The following is a 21701-nucleotide window of genomic DNA, read 5'->3' as shown; positions in this document are numbered from 1 at the left end:
GCCCCATTTTTATTTTCGAAAAAATGAAAAATAATCCAGACACCATTGAAATTGGAAAAAATTCACTGATATAAAAAATAACGTGATGCATTTTCTCATGGATACAGGACACGGATATTCTCTGAGTGTATCTGGCAACGACGGACGTCATCCCGATGTTGTGTCTAAAGTGACCGTGGAATTCCTAGTCTTCTCAAATTCCACAGTGGAGAACAGCGTGACCCTCCAGATATCTCGTTTGACAGCCTCTGAATTTCTCTCAAAACACTATCGGCCCCTCCTCGACATCCTGCAGGAGGAGACAGAGGCCGGCGATACTCTGACCATATACAGCATCGGGGAAACCGATGGAAACTTGAATATTTATCTCGCCATAGAAACGCCACAAGGTAAATTTATTTCTTAATAGATGATGTAAAAAACTTCAACTACCTATTCACTATTTAACGGAGTATTTAATGCAACTCTTCAATGCCCGAGTTCAATACTTTATGCTGTGAAAAAAATTGTCAATAACAATTGTTCACTTCTGTTTACACCAATTGGAATTTTACATGAAAAAAAATTCTGTTTCTTTTTTCAATTTGTAGATGCAGATCTTCTACTCGAACCTTTGAATCAATCCATATTTCTTGTCCTCTTTTCCAGGATTCAAACAAAAACCCGAAGTGATAAAATTCCTCTCCAAGCGCCACAAAAAGCTACAGGACCTCCTCGAGGGCGCCCCGGTGACGATTGGCTACTCCCCCTGCAAGCACCTCTCCTGCGAGAACGGAGGCTCCTGCAGTGACCAACTAGTGGTCTACGAGGACGCCAGAATAACAAACAGTCAGTCCTTAATTCTGACGTCACCACGAGTCGTCCACGAGATGTTGTGCCGTTGTCGCGAGGGTTTTACGGGCCCCCGATGCGAGAGAAGACAGGACCCCTGTTCTCCCAACCCGTGCTACCAAGGAGGCCAGTGTCGGAGAATGGGCTATGACTTCGCCTGTGTCTGTCCCGCAAATCGAGAAGGAAAGCTCTGTGAACTGGAGCGAGGAGACGCCTGCGCGAGCAATCCCTGCAGGAACGGTGGATCTTGCCAGGTCAGCCCAGACGGCTCCTCGTTCTTCTGCCTGTGTCGAGCTGGCTACAGGGGAAATCATTGTGAAGCCGTCACTGACTCCTGCAGGCCCAATCCCTGCCTCCACGGAGGCCTCTGCGTTGGTCAGAAACCGGGATACAAGTGCTCCTGTCCCGAAGGAAGATACGGGAGACACTGTGAACGAGCTACATTCGGATTTGAAGAGCTGTCATTCATGTCATTCCCAGCTTTGGACTCCAACACCAATGACATTACAATGGTCTTTGCCACAACGAAACCAGACGCTCTCCTCCTCTACAACTATGGCCCACAGTCTGGTGGTCGCTCAGACTTCATCGTCCTTGAGCTGATAAATGGAAGGATATCCTTCTCCTATGGAGGTGCCCGTAGTGCCATAACATCCCTTCAAATGTCCTCAGGCAAGCGCTTGGATGACGGCGACTGGAGGAAGATCACAGCAACGAGAAACGGTCGAGTGGTCTCCCTGAGTGTCTCAAACTGTCGAGAACACGGCGACATCTGCGACGATTGTAAGCCCGGTGATGTCACCTGTTATGCAGATGATGTGGGCCCCACAGGCACTCTGAACTTCAACAACAATCCCCTCCTCCTAGGAGGCCTCATCAATGCCGACCCAGTGCTAGAGCGACCTGGACAGGTACACTCTGACGATTTAGTAGGCTGCGTCCACTCGGTGTCGATCAACGGGCGAGCCTTGAACATGTCCAGCCCCATATCATCCAGAGGTATCAGGAACACCTGCTCGAGGTCCGAGTCAGGGGTGTGCAACAGAGAGGACTCCACCTGCGGTCTTGGTGAACGTTGCTATGACAAGTGGCATCAGGTCTCCTGTCAGTGCAACTCTCTAACCGCTCCCAACTGTAATGGAGCTCTGGAGCCAGTGAGTCTCAGTGACAATGGATACGTTGAATTCAAGATCTCGGAAAAACACAAGAGAATGCAGTTGCTGGACTACATGTACGGGGGAAGTACTCTCTGGACGAAGAACCGAGTTACCAGAGCTACCAAGGACACCACGCTTCTTCCTCTCGGAATGACACCGCCCAAGAAACTGGGGCTTATGTTCAGAACTGTGAAACCGAATGGGATTCTCTTGTACGCAGCCACCAACAAGCATTACACGTCCATAGAGCTGAGAAATGGCCAACTGTGGTACGCCTCGATGCTGGGATCCTCGGTCAACATGACTGGATCTGTCGAGGGAGGACTGGCCGATGGTAGATGGCACAATCTAACGATTTACGCCCACTCTCGAGGGATCAGAATTCTCATCGATGGAGTCCTAACAGGAGACGAGCTCGATTCCGCTGGAGTACACGATTTCCTGGACCCTTACTTGACGATCTTATCCGTTGGAGGCGTGAGGAGAGACATGTACTTCCCGGAAGGTTTTCTCATAAATTTCGAAGGGTGTCTAGCGAACTTCACCATCAACAACGAGATCCAACCGTTCAACGGGTCAGGATCGATCTTCAAGGATGTTTTGTATCATGGAAAGGTGTCGAGAGGATGCAGAGGGCCCATCGGTATTAGTGCAGCTGCAGCAGCCGATCCACTCAGCATAGGAATAACCCTGGTCATCGTTTTCTTTGTTACTCTGCTGGTAGCGATTCTCGTGAGCTTCGTTGTCTTCAGACTGCGACGCCAGAGTAAAGAGAAAGCCCCATCAGTTGTCAATAAGAACACCAATGCCATTATGACAGGGAATTCCCTAGTCGGTGCTGGCAATGACAGCATGATGTCGAGACACGAGAACACTTACATCTCAGACACATCAGAACTGCGAGTGCACAAAGGTCCAGAGTTGATTTCAAAGAAGTATAAGGAGAGGGAGATCAACAGTGAACACAGGCCTCAGAGGCCTGACATAATCGAACGAGAAGTGACAAAGAGTCCACCGATAAGGGATGAACATCCTCCTCTGCCTCCTCAGAGCTCCCTTCGATCCTATGACAACACCGAACCTGATGTTCCTGAGCATTACGACCTGGATAATGCCAGCTCCATAGCCCCCAGTGATGGCGATGTCATCTATCACTACAACAACTTCAGGGAGGGAATGAGGTCGTACAAGGCAACACCACCGTTGATTGGTGGCTATGGTAATCATCACAAGCACACTGGAGGCCCTCATCGTCATGCTGGGGCCTTTCCACCGAGGGCCATGCCCCCACCCAGTGTGGGACAGTCGTCAGGTCCTGCTCCCAAGCTTCTCCAGAGCACTCCACTAGCTAGACTATCACCGAGCAGTGAATTGTCAGCACAGCAGCCCAGGATTCTCACTCTTCATGATATTTCTGGTAAACCTCTGCAGAGTGCTCTTCTAGCTACAACTTCGTCATCCGGGGGAGTGGGAAAAGACGCGTTAAACTCGAACAGCGAACGTAGCTTGAATTCACCCATTATGAGTCAGCTATCGGGGTCGACAGCCAGCAGAAAAGCCCCTCAATCAACTAATGAAAATGGAAATAACGTGGGGTCAGGGCCTATGGGACTGACAGCGGAGGAGATAGAAAGACTCAACTCTAGACCGAGGACCTCCAGTCTTGTGTCCACTCTGGACGCTGTCAGCTCGTCGAGCGAGGCTCGGGGACCTCCACCTCCACCTCACAGTGGTCTTCATCTCCACAGGAGGCATACACCACCCACAGAGCGACTGGAGAGGAGAAATTCGTCGACCACTGATGAGAGTGGAAATGACAGTTTCACTTGTTCTGAAATTGAATATGATAATAACTCGCTGGTAGGGGACAAACGATCAGACAATTTGTACAGCAAACCCAGTGAGGAGCCCCAGAGGACCAGCGAGTCTCCGCCATCCACGAAAAATCCACTTCCACCCAATTACGATGGATTTGATAGCTCCTTCAGGGGGTCTCTCAGCACTCTCGTTGCCTCTGACGATGACCTGTCGACTCACATGGGAAGCCTGTACAGACCCAGCAACAATGGCTCACCCAGTGCCAATACAGCATTGAGCTGGGATTATTTATTAAACTGGGGACCCAATTTCGAGAGTCTTGTTGGGGTGTTCATTGATATTGCTGAACTACCAGACAGTGCTAACAGGGTGCCGAATAGTCTGAGACTCCCTGCTAACATCCCTAAACCTTCGGAGGAGTATGTTTAGGATGGTCCTCTTGCCATTAAACGTTCTGTATTTTTTTAGGGGAACTGGGAAGGGAGAGGTAGTTTAATAGGTAATTAAGAATTGGGGGAGACATCTCGTATCAGGATGTCGAGGATATATTTGTACAGTGTAGGTATGAGATTGTGTGAAATTTTTGTCTTCCCAAGAAGCACTGATACTGTGCCATTTTTATTTGTCAAGGGAGGTGTCTAAATGTGGAATGCTTCAGAATGTTGAACTGATTTCAGTTCATGAAAAACCGGTGAAAAAATGAACGAGAGATTTTTGTTATTAAATATTTTGGAGAAATTATGGAACGATTCAAGTGTACAGCCCCACGTCACGAAATTTTTGTGATTATTTTGTTTTGTGGCCCTTAGAATAGTCTGCAAAAATGGTATCGACAACGATTTCGGTATCTCCCTTAGATTTTGAGATATTTATTGAATGCTGTACTACTGGTATAATTCTAATTTTATTTATTCTGGATTTTTGAGGGAATTATGGATCGTTGGATTTCAATTTTAGACAGCTCCCTCGCAGCTGGAAAGACGTGTTTTTATGGGGGAAATGATGAATTATTGTACATAGAGTAATATTTCGTTGAGCCATCAAATGGGGAGACAATTTAATCCTGAGACTGATTTTTTTTTCTTTTCTTCATACAACTGCCATGAAGTTACACTGAAGGGAGTCTCGAGTGTGTATATTTTTTTTTGGACATTGTAAATAATTTTCTATGATTATTAATGATTAACTAGAAAGTGAGTGGATGGTACTGCTTCTGTATAAAATGAGCGAGTGTTATTGTATGAGAATGTAGGTGACATTTTCGATGATTTGTAATAAAATTTATAATTACAATTATTCGTGTTTTCATTCAAACAGCCGGACATTTTTATTCATTGAAATATTTTTGAGTACAAAATGGCTTATTTTAAGTACTGAGATTATTGGTGTATAAATGTGGGTATCAAAATTGAATTGCGAAACTGACTGGGTTTCTCTCCATCTGAGTAAATTGTTTTATCCAATACCTTTGTACTTTGTATTAGATATGAGGATGATTAGTGGCAATTAAAAAATAGAATATCGAGTAATGTTTCAGTCGAAGCTATTGCTGGATACAATTTCTAATGTATAGGCTCAGTCTATTATATCTTTGGAGTCATGGATAATCCCTCGAAAATTGTGATTAAATGGATTCAGTGGTGAAGTCATTTGACAAGATGATCATTAATTTAAAATCAGATCTTCCCATTCAGGACGACTCGCCTTGTTTGATCACTCACACATGAATCATGGCCATAGAATAATTCTATAGAAATTCCTATAAGGCAACCCTAAGGAGAATTTGGAAATGGAATTTTCCTGGAAGAAGCTCTTGGAATATCTCTGACCAACAAAAATTTAATTTCAAACGAGACATCTCGAGTCTATGCACCAATTCTCCACAGGGTCGCCTCACGCACAGTTTCATCTAGAATCCTATAGCACTTTTCAACGTTAAAGCATCTTCCTCACCGATTCATTTTACCAATTATCTAAGAATTCAAATCCAGTCTTTGGGATTCCCTCATCCTGATTAGTCTGGGCAGACTGGAAGCTACTGTACGAGCTGGGTGTTTCCAAGAGAGCTGTGGACTCATTAATGTCCCCAGACTTCGGCCTCGAGCCACTCGACAGATTGATATTCATCTGGATTTTGTTTCCCCCCACATTTTTTTGGCCACCTCTCGTAGCACTCCTCTGTGGCACCAAGCTCTCCATTTCATCATCCGGACTGGTCCCCATCTTCAGAAATGATGTTTTACTCATCATCTTGGTGAAGATGTTGTCATTCGGTTGGCTGGCAGATCTGGCGGGGTCAGGGCTCTTGAAGACACTATCAGAGTAGCTCTCGGATTGGTAGAAACTCGTGGGATTGGACGACGTTGTGTACTCGTTCAGAGAACTCTCGAAACTACTTTCCTCGAGCTGAATGGGGCTAGTGAAGTGGGGAGAGTTGTCGCTGTAGTTCCCGGAGGACTTGATACGGGAATTCTCGGGGGCGGCGAAGATGGAGAGGTCCATTTGGGAACGGGTCATGAAACTGAAGGGTCCAGAGTGCTCGTCTTTCCATCGGAGAGTCTGTAATTAATAAAAACCTCTCACATTCACAATCAGTGGGTTTTACATCGAATAAATTCATGACGATCATGAATCACATGTCGTCTCCAGGGCACGGGAGCCCATAAACAAATGACCAGACATCAAACAAAGCAATCACCGCTAACAACTCACCGAACCAGTTTCATCAATGACATGCCTCAACCCCGTCTGAATCCTCAATCGTGGATACCACTCTGGCATGTCCTTCCCCAGATCTCCAACTCCCACCGCATACTGCAGTGCAATTTCCGGTTGAATGATGGTCTCGTCAATAGCCTGATCCTTCTCCTTCAAGCTCAGTGTTCCCCACAGTCCCTCGTACGCCTCTTTCGTCGCCTCGATGTCATCGGCGATCCTCCGAGCCAGAGGATTCAAATTGTGGAAGTAATCCTCAGCCACTGAACTCAGTGACTTACAATTGCTCGTCATATCCAGACAGCACTAATCCACCACTGTTTACTTAGGAAAATTCCTTCAGCAAATAATACGCAAACATTGGAAGATTTTTGAGGATTCGTGATAATCAGGATGACTAATTGAGGGGAACACTTCGGGTGACAGTAGGCATTCGTTGACAGGGCGTACGGCTGCTACCAGGGGGAGGGGGGGGTGAGGTGTTTTAGCTTCTGTTGATTATGCAGACCGGCCGGCAACGACCTTTGTGGAGCTTCAGGTTTTTGTCGCAGAGCGATTTGGAAATCAACCTTTACGTGGAGATGTCATTGGCTGGACTAACCAATGGATTATATAAAAATTGTGATTACTCGGCGGTGCAATTTATTATCGTACTAATATGGACATGAGCCTCTACCTTTGGCCTGTATGTTTTGCCAAAAGACAGGACAAATACCTCAGGACACCTTGTGCAGCGCTGTGTACTGTATTTAGTTCTCTAGTGACCTCTGTGAGACACAGGGGAGAGACTCATCCCAACAGGGTATTTGGAAGTAGTAAGTAGTGACTCTCGTGTGTTACATTTCCTTCTAACCAATAGTTACAAATAAATTTAGTGAGCTATAAACAATTGTTCATTGATATGGACATGAAACCACTCAAAAATATCAATTTTTACTAATCGATCGTCCAAACTCTTGTTGGATTTTTAATTATTTATGTAAAAATAAATGAGAAGCTAACGGATCATGTTAAGCTCAGGACAAACGGGTACAGATTATGTACAAACGATAGAATTATTTCATTTTGTGAAAAACAATCACCTGTCAGCTGTTTATATATAAGTCCATTGCAGACAGACAACAACTGCACGTGAGTGTTGCTTTGGATTACGGTATCAACAATAAACTTTCAATTTTTGTTCCTGAAACATTTACTGGAAAACGATGTCGAGGAAGAAACATAATATATCCTACATAAAACCGGAAGAGCCCAAGTTTTTGAAGGAACTCAAAGCTGCTGCGGGGTATAAGGAGGGCCCCGATGTTGATACTAAGGTAGTGTTTGTTGAATTATAAATATTCATGTCATGATCTTTGAGAATTTAATGTCAATTGATAGGACAATTGGATGACTGTTAAACTTTGAAGTTCAGTAGTTGTGCCTCTAATTCTGAGGGTTATCATGTCAATGCTATTCTTTCTCAATTAATAACAATAGCGATAATGAGATAATTATTTATTAAATCATTCAGAGAGGAGAACTTCCAAATATTTCCGACGACGAAGATGACACTTTTGATGGAGAAAAACCCACTGTTGTTGTGTTGAAACAGGGCGATTTAACCGCCGAGGAAGCGGATGATTTCGAAAAGAAGAAGAAAGAAGGTGAGGAAGGGATTTCTGTTTCTTTTTAGATATTTGTCGATTAGAAAATACCCAAAAGAAATTTAGACACTTGTTTTTATTGTATGCTTCTATCTTAAATTTTGCTTAACATCGTAAACGAAAAATAAATTCATTTCGCTGTCTTCGACGATTTTAAAGAAGAAACCAAAGCCCCCTTGTGAAGCCCTTCTCATCCCCAAACAATCCTCTCATTTCAGAGGCAGAAAATGCCCCAGCAGATCTCTCCAAACGAATAATCTTCGAGTCGAAGCGAAAATCAAAATCACAGAGCGAAGACCAAGACTCCAAGTGCGACTCTAAAACTAAAAAGAGTAAAAAATCCAAGCAGACAAAGTCGATCCTCTCGTTTGACGAAGAGGAAGACGAATGAAGCCCCGACCAGCTCCACTCACCCCCAATATTTTGTAAATACAATTATTTTTAAATGAATAATTCACTGTTAATAATAAAAGGAGTAAAAAAGGATTAAAACAAATTTTTCCCTGAAACCCCCCCTCGACACTGAAACGTAACCTCAATTTTCGATTCCTCCCTGTAAGGAACTCCCTGAAATGCCAGAAAGCTTAAAAAATCATCCCCTAAATCCGGAAAAAAATCAATAATCCCATCACCCTGAAAAAAAAATCATAAACCATAATGATAGTCCCCGCAGACACCTCTAGGGGTCCCCCTTCGTCGCCTCTCTTCTGGATACGTCACAAAATTATTGCGGTCACGTGATTGCAGTGGGTAAAACGGCCATCTTGGCAGTTTTCGTCGGCACAGAGGTAAGGAGAGTATATCAGTGACGTCGAGCGCCAAATAAACACAATTGAATCACCAATGATCCCAGTTAACCAGCAATTAATAACCCCAGAATCACCAATAAACCAATGTTGTTCATAAAATAAGTGATCCAATAACTGTGAAAACCCGAAAAAACCATTAATTTTGAATAAACCCGCGGCACTAAAAGTCCAAAGCTCCGAAGCGTGTGTGAGTTGTGGCCCAGTAGACGTTGAGAGTTATCGGTGCGCCTCCTTCGGGGTGATAAATCCATCTGCAGGTCCACCCAGAGTCTGACCCACAGCAGCTGTTCGAGACTGTAAGACAATTAAAATATCTCTATTTTCCGTAGTTAATGGCCCCTCAATTCACCCGATCACTGAATGGCGGGATTTATCAGGATTTATTTACATCGTTCTATTTAAAAGAGCCGAATAACCACGTGCGTTCGTGGGGGCACCAAACAATTCTCACTGCTGTGACTAAAACGACACAGCCAGACAATTATCGGGGAGGGTAAATTAGTGGGCATGATTGTGGGGGTGAGAGGAAGAGGATGGCTTATTGAATATGTCATTTGTGCAATTGCTGAGCATCGAATAACACAATATATCCAGGGACGTATGGTCACGAGAGACTCCCCTCGAGCTTCATTAAACATCCCCCTGAGCACTGAATTGTTGAATGAATGAACATTTGCTCAATAATTTTTGCTCGACACGTTCCATGTAAATGGAGGAATCTCCAGTCTGTTATCAAGGCGATTGGGGAAGAAAATCTGTTGATTCATTTTTTTTTTGTTATTAATTAATTTATCGTCCAATGAGGTTTTTCGGTTCAAAGAATTTATTGACTGTTCTTCTAGAGGGCTCGTTCCTGCTCGCGACGACAAAGGGCAACTGGGAAGAGGCGAAACCAAAGGTCATTTGTTAATCTCATATCGATCGTCATTAACGAAGTAATTAGGGACGAGAATTAATCGATCAATCGTAAGTAGTTTTCCTGGAGTTATTGGAAAGCGATGAAATAATTTAGTTGCTGACGCTGCCAGGGCATTGTACATAAATGACGACATCCTCTCTCACCCCCCCCCCCTCCCCCGCCCCCCATTCCTTTTTTTCCTACATTCTCTCTCTCCGGCTGGTCTCTCTCCCCCCACTCTTGACAGTCTGCCGTCTGCCGTTACCATCCCCCGCGGGATGAAAACCTCCGGGGCCCCAATGTCGGGTACTTTTCAACACGGCCCTGGTCTGCATACTTCTTTTTTAACCGAAACTATCGCCATCTTGTGGTTAATTTTCAATGGTATCTACTGTTCACTATTTTGCAGAATCAAAAAGACCCAGGTGTAGGGGTTAATTACGCGGAATTGCGGTGTCTCGGGAGCCCTGTAGTGGAAATTTGAAGACTGCGTGAGTTCCCGCGCGAATGAAAATTTGAATTTTTCAAGGTGACGTTGAGGAAAAAATGGGAAAACAATAGGGGGATCTGGGTCTGAGGATTTACAGGTTTAATAGCAATAAATGGGAATTGCCGAGGCTATCTGAACGATTTAGGTGAAGAGAGAGCTCCTCATACTAAACTACCATTACAAAAAAGTAATAAGGTGAAAGGCGTCTAAAAACGCCCGAAGATATCCCGCTTGGGCTCGTCCCGATGCAACGAATTCAATTTCCTAGGTGAAAAACGTTGCGCTGAAAATGTCCAATGGGCCTCTCCTGCTCTGCAATTTTTTGCATTCCTGGGGAATGAGAAAGAAGAATTCTGAGGACTTTGTTGCTCGGAGGTTCAGTCCTGATGAAGGCCCTTTGAGAAGATCCTTTCCAGGACAATTTGGGGTGTCAAAAATCTCGACAAACTCTCGATATTTCTTAATCATATGCAGGCATTGAAGCAAAATTAAAAAATGACTCAAACTTTGAGGAGGGAAGAGGTCGTTTTTCTGCTCTCCATCGGGGCATTTGTCAAATCTTTGTTCTCTCTCCAGATTTTTTCCCGTTACTGGAGCACAAGAAAACCGGAATTTCAAAGCCATGTCCAGGGTCTAGGTTTGAAGATCCCCTTCGTGCAATCATTTCCAAAATAATATCACGAGTTTAAGGTTCTTTCGCTTATACTTTCCCAAAAATTCATTCTAAATAAACCTTGTGATAAAAATGGAAAAGCTACTCAAATTTGAGGCCAAATGTCTTTCCTCAGGACATTTATTTTTCATTCTCAGCTCATGTACCTTGAAGTAATACCAGTCTCTCCTCTAGCCCTTGAGCTACCAAAAGAATGAAAGAATTCCTTCAAAAAAAACTTTCTGGAATTGTCGTTGCTTCTTCCAACCAAAATCCGTCTTTCAAACTCAAAATGTGACTTCTGTCAGATTAATTAACATGAACTATGAAGGTGTTGTCCATCAGGACACGTCCACTAATTTTGGAGAAATATCTGTCCCTCCTCCAGCCACCGACTTGGAAATATTCCCGGAAAGTTCCACCTCAGTAATTTTTTCTCCTCTCGATGAAATAAAACCCCGAAAGTTCCCACATCACCGGAGTCTCACCCTCCGAGAACGGCTCGTCCCAGCCTAACTCGACGAATCAAAAAATCTCTAAATTCCTCTCCCCAAAATCCATTAACTCGAATCCATTAAGTTCCCATTACCCGGAGTACATCGGGTGCAGGTGACTGACTGACTGACCGAGCGACGCCACACAAAACCTCCTAAGCGCAAGCCGAGAGACATAGAGTGAGAGAGCGAGGAGAGGCATAGAGAGACTCCGGGGAGAGCCAATAGGTCTGTCCTTATCTTTCGCGCGCGACCCGAGAGACTGCTGTTCTGTTGGATGTCCCCCCGTCCGTGTCGTAGAAGCGTGCACACGCAGGAGGCACCTCTTTGGCGTCTCCTCAACTTCCTGGATTATTTTCACCCACACCAAGTCCCATCTTCCTATTGCAAAGTTACCCTGGACAATCTCCGATAGGAGTACGACCACCAGAAACAGTGAAATATCTCGTGTGTGAATTCCAATCACCCCTGAACGTCGAATCGGGGTTACGGTTTTTATTGGTTATGGGACGTTGAGGGAGATCCCGAAGTGCTCAACTCAGCTCCGTGTCCATGTGTATTTGTGTGTGTGTGGAATTCGCAGCGCCATTTTGAAAAATTCTGCCTATTATTTCCGTCCCGTGGAGAAGTTGTCCGAAGGGTAATATCGATATTGTAATTATTCACATTAATCATAGCTGGTACACAGTGGATAGTCATGAGACATGTGCCCCAATGTCTCAATATATTCCCAAACAGCGAAAACATAGCGAGGATATGATGTATAGGATAGATGCTGCAGTTGCCAGTGGATCAAGTGAAGTTGTAACTGTGAATTTTGTGTCTAGGGTAAATCGAACAGCAGCGGTGGACCGATGGAAGGTACGTTGGAAGATCCACTGGTCAAGGAGCCATCCCACGACAATCCTGACATTGTGAAAGGTGATTTAATTCTTGTGATTTAGATATTTAGCTTGTAGCCAGTGATTTGTCAATGTCCTTCGTGTTAACAAGCCCATTATCTCGATATTTTTCAGATGCAGTTATTCCCAATGGCGTCAATGGTGACTGCACGGCTGATGTGGAGCATCACGATGACGATCAGGAGGATGAAACAATCGAGGAAATGGAGGTTGAGGATTCCACCGAGGGGAATTCCGTTGGACACGAGGACACTGAGGAGATCGATGCTCCTGATGACGCCAGCTTAGTGGATACAACTGAGGCCAACGATAATGTTGATAATACAGAGGGTGTCAGTGATGATAATAATATTAGTGAAGTGAAAGAAACTGATAAAGAACAAGATAATTGTGATGAATCAATGGAGGTTGATCGTCAAAGTAGTACATCGGACATTGAGTGTCTTGATGAGGGGTTAGGGGATAACGTTAAGACTATTGATGTTCACGAGCTCGATGATGTCAGCGAAGTTGTCGATGATACTAAAACTGATGACGATCCACTGAATGCAAGTGTTGAGACCGTATCGAGTCTCGATAATTCGGATTTGAAGATTGTGGAGGAGAACGGAAGTATTGGGAGCATTGGTAGTCCTGATATTGAGGAAATAACTGAGTCGAAGAGCAATGGGCACAATACGAGTGGTGAACGCTCACCCAATGCGCCCAAGAAAAAACCCAGAACGAAGATTGATTTGAGCAATATAACACCAAGACGGAGTTCGAGAAATATAAAACGAACTAGTTACATCGAGAAGGAGCCTGACGAGCCTGAGGACGATGGCTCGGACATCGAGGAGATCAAGCCTGAGGATCCTCTTGCTTGTGTTGTCGATGGCAAGGACAAGGAGAACAGCAAACTCAAGTCACCACTGAAGTCTAGCAAAACTACTATAGTTGTCAATGATACAAAACGTCTCGTGGAAATTGCTGCTGGTAGTAAGTGCACCAAGGGTGGCAAAAAGGAACCAACACTCGTCATCATTGATACTAATTCCATTCTCTCTGGACGTGGGGGTGTGCCAGTGAGCAGTAAGTCACACTCGTCTAGCTCAAGTGCATTCTCTGTTATGCCTGTCAATCTTACTGGCTCTACGACAATGTATCCCAATATGAGAACAACAATAACACCGGTACCAATGACATCCAAATCGACACCACAGTTGAGCCCCAAGTTGGGTAGTAGTATAACAGCAGTACCAACACCCCCACCGCCAGCACCACAGATCCTGCCAACTCTGACTGACGATATGTTTGTGGTTGAGGCACCATCGTTTATCGTTCCCTACGTGTACGAGAAACCTCCTCTCAAGCCACTGAAGGAATTTGTCACGAAGTTGGAGAAGTGCATCAAGGAGAGGGATCGAGAAGATCGAGCGAGGGAGGAGAAGGAGAGGGAGGAGAAGAAACTTAGTAAGGACAAGGACAAGGATGACTCGTCTGAGCAGAATGATAGCGACAATGATGACGATGTTTTAGATAAAAAGGATGACTCCGAGGTCGATGTTATATCTAAATTCAGCGATGATAGGGAGAAGGGGGAGGAGAGAAATAAAGTGCAAACGTACTTTGATTTACCACTAGGAAAATTCTTCATGCAGATTGGGGTGAATCTTGTTCAGGAATTCGTGCAAACTGATTTATTGAGACAACAGAAGCATAAGCAGAGAAAGGGTGGACAAGCGTCTACTGAGACACAAATAGCGATAAATTCATTGATTAAAAATCTAGAATTTAGTAAAGAGAATAATGAACCATTCCACTTAGAAATGAAAAAGTGTGAATTTTGTAGCTTTAAAACTGAATCATCACTGGTTATGCAGCATCATCTTGAGACACCCCATATGCGTAATTACGTGTACAAGTGTAATTTCTGTCCCTTGGAGGTGCGCAGTCCTCATGATATACTTTTTCATATGGAAGCTGAGCATAATACGCGTGGAAGACTCGAGAGGGGACCTGCTTTTCATCAGTGTCCAAATTGTCCGTTTGAGGATAATCAGAAGGGCAAGTTGACGAGGCACATTCTCACTTGCGCCAAGAAATTTAGGCCCGAGAGAAATCTGGAACCATCCGCCGATTGGGAACCTCCAGCGAAGATACCGAGACTGAATCGTGCACGTCCGGTTGGTCCTCTCAATACAAATGCCATTGCTATGGCGATGGGGGCTAAGGGGCCACAGCCGCTTCTACCCAAACTGCTGCCAGCGCCCATGGCTGGACGCGGACGAGGAAGGCCGCCCATGCAGCCTAGATACACTGATATCAAGAGCCTCAGACCTGGTGGTACACCTGTTCGGCAAGGTATATTTTCATGTAATTTATTCAGTCATTTGTTTATCTATTTTTCGATTATTTTATAGGGAAATAGTTCTCCACAAACTACAACAAAAAATTATACATATCCCATTATCACAGGGATTATTGCTTCAACAATTTCATCCTCAAAAATCAAAATCTCCTGTACTTTTCCATCTTCTAATCAATTAACTCTTATTTTCTCATTCGTCTTCAGATAACGTCGCTGGGATGATGTATCGCCCAACGTCGTCAGGACTCCTAGTGCCAACATCGTACCAATTTGGCAGCAACCAAATATTCCAGGTAATTTTCACCCCCATCCTCAACGTTTCAAATGTTATCTTCCATTTTTCCTTTTCCCTTGATTTCAACGAAAATTACCACTAGTATTATTCACTCGATAATGAACGCCGATCAGACATTGATACGAAAGCACGGGAATTTCGGACAGCCAGAAAATGTTAAAACAAAAATAATGATAGAGTTTTGATAACGGTATATGTGGGTGGTGGACAGGTGGTGGGTGGCTCGGGGACTGTCACGTCACCAGTTACCGGGGTGAGTAGCAGTAGTTGCGGTAGTTCCAGCCGACCCACACCCATCGCCCTTGTATCCAACCTAATCGACTCTCAATCTAGATTGTCCTCGTCACAGGTAAATAATTGTACGGGAGACACGTCGGGAATTTTATTATTCCGTCATTAATGTTTAATCACTCATCGTTGTTTGGGCATGGGTTACAAACGTGCACTATGAGGTAATCCAGAATTTGTTGAATCAAATAACAAATTCGTGTTTTGACGATAAGTGGGTTACATGGGCGATGTGACACACTTTGGTTTCATGGAAACTCGTTGATTTTTCTGTGCCACTCACGGGGGATTAATAACGCCAATTATTTCAGGATTAAATACTGTTTGCAGACTAATTTATTGATCATAAGCTTGGCTGTCACTAACTGTCATGCCAATTATGCCTCAATCTTGTGTCGTTTCTTGGCCGTTTTGCAGATGTGAGGGCTTATGCGGAACAGCGCATGCAATTTTTTTTTATTTCGCAGGTTTTGACAGAGAATTCACAAGGGTGGAAAGTAATGAGGGAGTCTAGGAGACGATTAAAATGATTTTTTTCTAGTTCTTGACAGAAATATGAAATAAACACAAATTTATTTTCTAGAGTTGAAATTTTTGATTATTCTAATGGACTGATAATTATTGGGAGAGATTTCCTCAATTCAATTGAAAGATTTCACAATTTCAGTTGTTAAGGGAAAAAATAAAATTCTGTTCTCCATACGAAATCCACTGGCATTTTCACCCCAAACCTTTCGTTGTCCAGGTTAATGAATACTTGAAGAGTTTCCCTATTTAACTGGAACTCTTCCATTATTTCGTCGTCCGAATATGATCTTCCTTTATTTCCCTGATATTTTTATCCCATTGAGAGTTAATCCTGGATATTTGGGACTTTCAGAATACATCAATAACGGCGTCCAAGAATCCTGCGGCGAAGTTGTTGAGCCAGCCGAGTATATCGATAACCCCATTACCACGTACGACAACTCAAGCGCCAATCTCTGGGTCAGGCTCTTCCTCCAAGCCGGGGGGTAAAAATTCGTTCGTCATATGTGAAATTTGCGACGGCTACATAAAGGTAAAAGTACAAATTGTTGGACATCCGATCAGCTCTGATCTCTAACTGGTAATTTCTATTCTTGATGAATAGGACTTGGAGCAACTTCGTAATCACATGCAGTGGATCCACAAAGTTAAGATACATCCAAAGATGATCTACAATAGACCCCCACTCAACTGTCAGAAGTGTCAGTTCCGATTCTTCACGGATCAAGTATGTAGAATTTTTCTTTTACTTGTGAACGGATGATAGAGATGTTCATCGTATTTTTGTCTGACTAAAGGGATTGGAGCGACATTTACTGGGATCTCATGGGCTCGTTACCTCCAGTATGCAAGAGGCGGCGAACAAAGGGAAGGATGCTGGTCGTTGTCCAGCATGTGGCAGGGTAAGACAATTGATACTTTAATTTTTTTTTAACAAATTGAACTTCAAAAGACTGAAAGGAGTTCCTTGAATGAGAAAATTATCTCTAAAAATGTTTAAACATTTAGGTATATCAATGGAAACTACTGAATCACGTGGCGCGAGATCATGGAATGACCCTGAAACCAGCTCATCTTTCCTACAAATGTACAGTATGCACTGCCACATTCGGAATGTATAAGCAATTCGAGAATCACGTATACTCAGCCCACAGTGTCGTTGCTAAACGTGTAATGGACAAGAAGAGCACCCCATCATCTCCTTCATCGAGATCAAATGATTCTCTGCTGAAGCCACTGAAAATAAACGACGAAATAACGATTATTCCCCAACCGGCCAAGCCAACAACTAGATCGGGTAATACACAAGGCAGAAGCAAATAGCAAACGTCTGACGAGTGATACGTGTGTCTATTCTCAATGAATCTTCGTGAATATACCTAATGAGGTATACAACCAACTGGCACGACGATTTTTTTTTAAATCGCGGGAATTGTTGATCGCCAGACAGAACTCTTGATTCGTCGGATAGTCTGTTACTCACCTGACGAGAACACAGCGAGTGTATGCATAATGCATTGATGTCCATGGTACACTCCATCGAAACTTCAATTCTCCCAAAACAATAGATTATTAACAGAACTAAAAATAATAAATAAAAAAAAAATTGACGAAACACAAATTGAACAGATACACAACTCGATGAGTTTAATAAATAACACACTAGTTGACTGCGTAATAATATTCCATCGATGATTATACCGATATATTTATTTAAGAATTTTTATTGTTGTTATCGGACATACATTAATGAAAGAAAAAAAAATAGACTGTAAAAAAAAAATAATGATTATTAAAGAAAAATGGGTGGCCTTCAGTATGACTCCTTTGGTTGATCCTGAAGACTCGTATTCCCGATATGAAGAATTAATGAAACACTTATTAAATATATGAGGAGTAATAAAATCGCCTACACCGATTAGTCGTAAAAAGAATTCATTATTAAAATGTGGAAAGAAACAGTTTAAGTTGTGTGTTTGGATTTTGAATTTCTCACTGTGTGGAAAATTACTCGTGCGATTTAATGGAAAATGAGTAATAAATAATTGGAGAGTAGTGTTTATATATATATATTTTATAAAGTTTCCAGAGAAGTTTAAATGTGCAACTTCATCATGGTTTCTGTCCTTGAATTCTTCTTTTGGCGTTTGAAAACGCTATTTTGGAGGTCTTTTCAAATTTATTGATTTTTTTTACACACACACACACACAGGGCTCCCGCAGCACGCGATTAATTTTTTTTAATGATCCGAGGAGAGGATTCAGTCATTGGATAGATTTTAAATTTAATTTTCAATGTGCAGATTCGAGCGTAACAATGAATTTTACATAGACCAGTGTTGTCTATTGATTGAAATAAATTCATCTGATACTCCTGACGAATATTTTTCTAACGAATCATTGGGAAATCTTTCACTTTCATTCACGCTTCATTATCATTCTTCATCGTATAAATAGAAAATAAAAGGAATAGAGTAAAGAACAAGCATTGTAGAACTGTGTGTATGGAATTTAATTTAAATAAAGCGACGTAAACGTCGTCAAGGGGGTAATCGGATAAACAAGATAATGAAAAAGCTGTACATTGTATCTATTTACTATAAGTTGGGCTAATTATCAGTCCTGACACCTTGTAATAAAAAAAAATGGAAAAAAATGAAAAAAAAAATTGAAAAAAGTAATACCAACAGATATCCCGTTTTATTTTTGCGCTCTTAATAAGAACAAAAGGATGGAAAATTGTACATTAACATAGGATATAATATAAACGAAAATATATCAATAAAGTATCATAGGATGGCACGTACGCGCATTCATGCATTTTTTTTTCTTTTTGCCAAAAAGTAAAAAAATTATCAAATACAGAATGTAAACAGGAAATGATAAACTCTCGGAGAATGATACGAGAAGGCAGGTAAACATTTTTCTTTTACATGTAAAAACTCGAATAATAGGTTCATCATATAATCTCAATGTAGATAGTCGTTCGCGATGAAAAAAAATTGCTGAGAAAAAGGAAAAAAAACATTGATAAAGGGAGTAACGAATTTAATTTAACTGGATAATTTCTTTATGCCTGTATGATCATTTTTGTACATTAACTGATAGGTGAATAATTAATTTTAAAGGACGAAAAAAAGTAAAGAACAAACCTGTATTCATGCGAAAGTTATTATCAATGAAAGGGAGAAGAAAACTGATGCGTTTTGTCGCACCGAGTGGCTGTATTATTCGATCTCTGACAGTGGTCAGATTATATATTTACTGATGAAAAAGATAAACTAAAAACATTGTTGGTAGTACTACTGAATAACTAGCATTCGTACAAACAACACATTACAGAAACAATGGGATCGACAGATTTAACAAATCGAAATTACTGAAATTAATATTGTTTACTGTAATTCAATTTGTACATTATAAAATGGTGACGACGTGATTGCATTAATAAAGTGTACCAACATTGTATTTAACATGATTTTATTAATACAAATTATCGAGTGTAGGTTGCGGAATTATTGCGCTTTACAATTTACTTAATTTTGGGGCTTTCCAGAAATTGGGAATTCGTCAGTGAAGAGGGGAAATTTGATTTTAGATTTCATTTTAATTAACCATTCAGAAATATTCCATTTTTCAGATAATTTCCTAATTACCACACATACTTGAAGGCAATTGTTAATTTTTTATTCACCCCAATCAGCAGTGATTCCAAAGCAAAATGTCAAAAAAAATTTTTTTTACAAAATTGAATCCTCTGGAAATATTCTTTCGACATTTTCTTGTGAACCTCTCTCCTTCGATGGATAAACCATCGTCGATATTGTTCGGGCCCCTTCACTGTTGAACTCAGCTAATGCAATTTAATAATTTAATATTCAAAATGAAAATCGAAGTAAGATTGATCAAAGGTGTTGATGCGCACGTAACCGTCCTCACCACCGCTGGAGAAGCTTCGACCATTCGGATGGAAGGCGAGGGAGTTGATGGGTCCGAAGTGACCCTTGAGCCTGGCGAATTCCTCCTCAAAGACCAGATGGAAGAAACGAGCATCGAATTTACCTTGGCGAGCTGAGGTAGTGGTTACGTCCATGGCGTCTTGACCTCCTCCAAGCACCACATGATCGAAAATCGGGGATATCGTGGCAGAGTTCACCGGACGCTCTGTCTTGTACGTTTTGAGGTGGACGAGTTGTTCACTGTCGAAGAGCTTGGCCGTGTGGTCCTTCGATGCTGTTACGAACATTGTACCGTCTTTATTGAACTGCATGTCGTTTATCTGGGACCGGTGGCCCTTGGCGCTCGTCAGTATCTTTCCAGTCTGGTGAAAATTGCACAGATTAGTCGAGCCATTTTTTTGTCTCAGAAAAATGTACGAAACCTTTTGAAATTCAATGGTTAATCCACCAAAAACTATTTCTTTAATCAATGATTTTCATCAAATTTTAATTATTAAATTAGTCGATAATTGATTTCCAAGGATTGACCATAATTGTCTTACCCTGACGTCCCAAACGTTTATCTCGCCATCCTCATGTCCAGTGATGATGGTTTCATCGAGAGCACCCCAGAGGATAGCTGAGATACGTGGTCCATTGATTGGGATCCTACGAATGGCGTCCTCCTGTGAAAGAATGGGATCAACAGTCCTGGTGTCGATGATGAACATCTCGCACTGGTGTCCAAGAGCTTTGTCAGTGGAGTAGACAGCGGTGTTCGCTGAGTAGCTGAACTGGCAGGTTCTCACGGAGCTGTTGGTGGGCAGTTGGCCAATTTCCCTGCCTTAGGTACATTGAAAACACGACAATGATAGCCGAATAATTCTAAAATCGATAATTTGTCAAAGACGAGCATTATAGTTGACGTGCTCACCAGTTTGACAATCCCAAATCCTCAAGGTATTGTCTCCAGATCCGGACATGAAGCGCGTCGTGTCCCAGTTGACGTCGATACACCAGATGGAACCATTGTGGCCATTGAATGTTCCTAGACGCTCGCCGTTGAGGGACCACCAGACGTTTGGATTTTTGTCTTTACTGGCTGAGAAAATTAAGTCTCCCTCCCTGTTGTATTTAATTTTCGTTATGGCACGCTCGTGCCCGTGCAACATTAATGGTTTCTGAGGAAAAATTACATCGTTAGAGTAACATAAACATGTAAAAGCATAATTAAATTTTAAATAAATCGTAACTTAAATTTAATATGAATGGAAACATCCTAGTGGAGCTTGTCATAGACAGAGCTCGTAAACGGAGGATTATTGTTATTTATTAATAATAATCTAGAGTAATTTTTGTGGCCATGCTCAGACATCACAGTCAAACGAAACTACTTTAAACAGAATTTCTTAATGTAATGATAAATCGATGAGAACGATAATCGCGAGAAATAATTGTTTAAAAAAAAAGCTAGATGACGGAAAAAAAAGTAGGAATATCGACATATTGGATCAGACCAGATTGAGGACTCGAAAAATATTGGGGAAGTTCTGAACGATTTGAAAATTTTCTGGAATAAAAGGGCATCACCCTATTGGAATGAGGGGATTATGCTCAGATGGGGGAACGTCAGTTTGAGGTTATACTGTCACATGTACCATTTGCTTCCCCATAATATCCATGTTTTTAGGGTAAAACATAATGGGAAATAGTCGGAATAATTGTTCAACTCACCATTATTACTGTAAATAACGTGCACTAACGATAAATTGTAAAAAATGTGGTCTGCTGGTGTCTACAAAACGACGGCAACACTTTTTGCGTGGGAAAGACCGTAGACTACTTCTCGTGACCCAGACGGCTCACTCGAGCGATTATTTATGCACCCGC

General features: G+C 42.2%; 5 protein-coding genes across 12 annotated transcripts in view; 3 read left to right on the top strand and 2 right to left on the bottom strand.

Moving 5' to 3' along the window:
- LOC135167314 (cadherin-related tumor suppressor) overlaps nucleotides 1-5099 on the top strand; it is a 97491-nt gene extending 92392 nt beyond the window's left edge. For both annotated transcript variants that reach the window (XM_064130384.1, XM_064130383.1), the window contains 2 exons: nucleotides 108-389; nucleotides 649-5099. In XM_064130384.1, coding sequence (XP_063986454.1) covers nucleotides 108-389; nucleotides 649-4235 — 3869 coding nt within the window. In that variant the 3' untranslated portion in view covers nucleotides 4236-5099. The remainder of the gene's footprint in view (nucleotides 1-107; nucleotides 390-648) is intronic.
- Nucleotides 5100-6996, bottom strand: LOC135167369 (uncharacterized protein C1orf198 homolog). Its single transcript, XM_064130495.1, has 2 exons — nucleotides 6519-6996; nucleotides 5100-6365 (listed from the first exon to the last, which is right to left on the bottom strand). The coding sequence occupies exons 1-2, from the start codon at nucleotides 6813-6815 to the stop codon at nucleotides 5769-5771; spliced, it is 894 nt and encodes a 297-aa protein (XP_063986565.1). The 5' UTR covers nucleotides 6816-6996; the 3' UTR covers nucleotides 5100-5768.
- Nucleotides 6997-7196: 200 nt separating this feature from the next.
- LOC135167377 (uncharacterized protein) lies at nucleotides 7197-8653 on the top strand. Of its 4 annotated transcripts, none has more exons than XM_064130508.1 (4): nucleotides 7197-7336; nucleotides 7636-7837; nucleotides 8035-8167; nucleotides 8386-8653. In XM_064130508.1, exons 2-4 carry the CDS (start codon nucleotides 7727-7729, stop codon nucleotides 8556-8558), a joined length of 417 nt encoding a protein of 138 aa, XP_063986578.1. In that variant the 5' UTR covers nucleotides 7197-7336; nucleotides 7636-7726; the 3' UTR covers nucleotides 8559-8653. The 4 variants fall into 4 exon arrangements, with proteins under 4 accessions (XP_063986578.1, XP_063986577.1, XP_063986576.1 ...); XM_064130507.1 differs by lacking the exon at nucleotides 7197-7336 and adding an exon at nucleotides 7352-7550; XM_064130506.1 differs by lacking the exon at nucleotides 7197-7336 and adding an exon at nucleotides 7352-7561.
- A 284-nt stretch (nucleotides 8654-8937) lies between these two features.
- LOC135167319 (uncharacterized) lies at nucleotides 8938-19341 on the top strand. 4 transcript variants are annotated; one of them, XM_064130409.1, is made up of 9 exons: nucleotides 8938-9272; nucleotides 9819-9942; nucleotides 12338-12431; nucleotides 12527-14755; nucleotides 14967-15055; nucleotides 16226-16405; nucleotides 16478-16600; nucleotides 16671-16775; nucleotides 16882-19341. In XM_064130409.1, the coding sequence occupies exons 3-9, from the start codon at nucleotides 12365-12367 to the stop codon at nucleotides 17194-17196; spliced, it is 3108 nt and encodes a 1035-aa protein (XP_063986479.1). In that variant the 5' UTR covers nucleotides 8938-9272; nucleotides 9819-9942; nucleotides 12338-12364; the 3' UTR covers nucleotides 17197-19341. The 4 variants fall into 4 exon arrangements, with proteins under 4 accessions (XP_063986479.1, XP_063986477.1, XP_063986478.1 ...); XM_064130410.1 differs by lacking the exons at nucleotides 8938-9272; nucleotides 9819-9942 and adding exons at nucleotides 11991-12150; nucleotides 15269-15406; XM_064130407.1 differs by lacking the exon at nucleotides 9819-9942.
- Nucleotides 19337-21691, bottom strand: LOC135167363 (eukaryotic translation initiation factor 3 subunit I). The gene is made up of 4 exons (XM_064130486.1): nucleotides 21546-21691; nucleotides 20746-20992; nucleotides 20375-20655; nucleotides 19337-20194 (listed from the first exon to the last, which is right to left on the bottom strand). Exons 1-4 carry the CDS (start codon nucleotides 21546-21548, stop codon nucleotides 19745-19747), a joined length of 981 nt encoding a protein of 326 aa, XP_063986556.1. The 5' UTR covers nucleotides 21549-21691; the 3' UTR covers nucleotides 19337-19744.
- Nucleotides 21692-21701: the final 10 nt, after the last annotated feature.

Source organism: Diachasmimorpha longicaudata, chromosome 11 (genome assembly GCF_034640455.1).
Source record: "Diachasmimorpha longicaudata isolate KC_UGA_2023 chromosome 11, iyDiaLong2, whole genome shotgun sequence".
In the NCBI taxonomy this organism is placed as follows: Eukaryota; Metazoa; Arthropoda; class Insecta; order Hymenoptera; family Braconidae; genus Diachasmimorpha; species Diachasmimorpha longicaudata.
This window is presented reverse-complemented; position numbering and strand designations above follow the sequence as displayed.

Bases quoted from the DNA above. Each gene is read 5' to 3' on its own strand.
- LOC135167369 (XM_064130495.1), bottom strand. From the start codon at position 6,815: ATGACGAGCAATTGTAAGTCACTGAGTTCAGTGGCTGAGGATTACTTC. The intron at 6,366-6,518 runs GTGAGTTGTTAG...TATTAATTACAG, and splicing joins TCATTGATGAAACTGGTTCG to ACTCTCCGATGGAAAGACGA.
- LOC135167377 (XM_064130508.1), top strand. From the start codon at position 7,727: ATGTCGAGGAAGAAACATAATATATCCTACATAAAACCGGAAGAGCCC. The intron at 7,838-8,034 runs GTAGTGTTTGTT...TAAATCATTCAG, and splicing joins GCCCCGATGTTGATACTAAG to AGAGGAGAACTTCCAAATAT. The intron at 8,168-8,385 runs GTGAGGAAGGGA...CTCTCATTTCAG, and splicing joins CGAAAAGAAGAAGAAAGAAG to AGGCAGAAAATGCCCCAGCA.
- LOC135167319 (XM_064130410.1), top strand. From the start codon at position 12,365: ATGGAAGGTACGTTGGAAGATCCACTGGTCAAGGAGCCATCCCACGAC. The intron at 15,056-15,268 runs GTAATTTTCACC...GGTGGTGGACAG, and splicing joins GCAGCAACCAAATATTCCAG to GTGGTGGGTGGCTCGGGGAC. The intron at 16,776-16,881 runs GTAAGACAATTG...TTAAACATTTAG, and splicing joins GTTGTCCAGCATGTGGCAGG to GTATATCAATGGAAACTACT.
- LOC135167363 (XM_064130486.1), bottom strand. The intron at 20,656-20,745 runs GTGAGCACGTCA...AATGTACCTAAG, and splicing joins GATTTGGGATTGTCAAACTG to GCAGGGAAATTGGCCAACTG. The intron at 20,195-20,374 runs GTAAGACAATTA...AATTTTCACCAG, and splicing joins TAAACGTTTGGGACGTCAGG to ACTGGAAAGATACTGACGAG.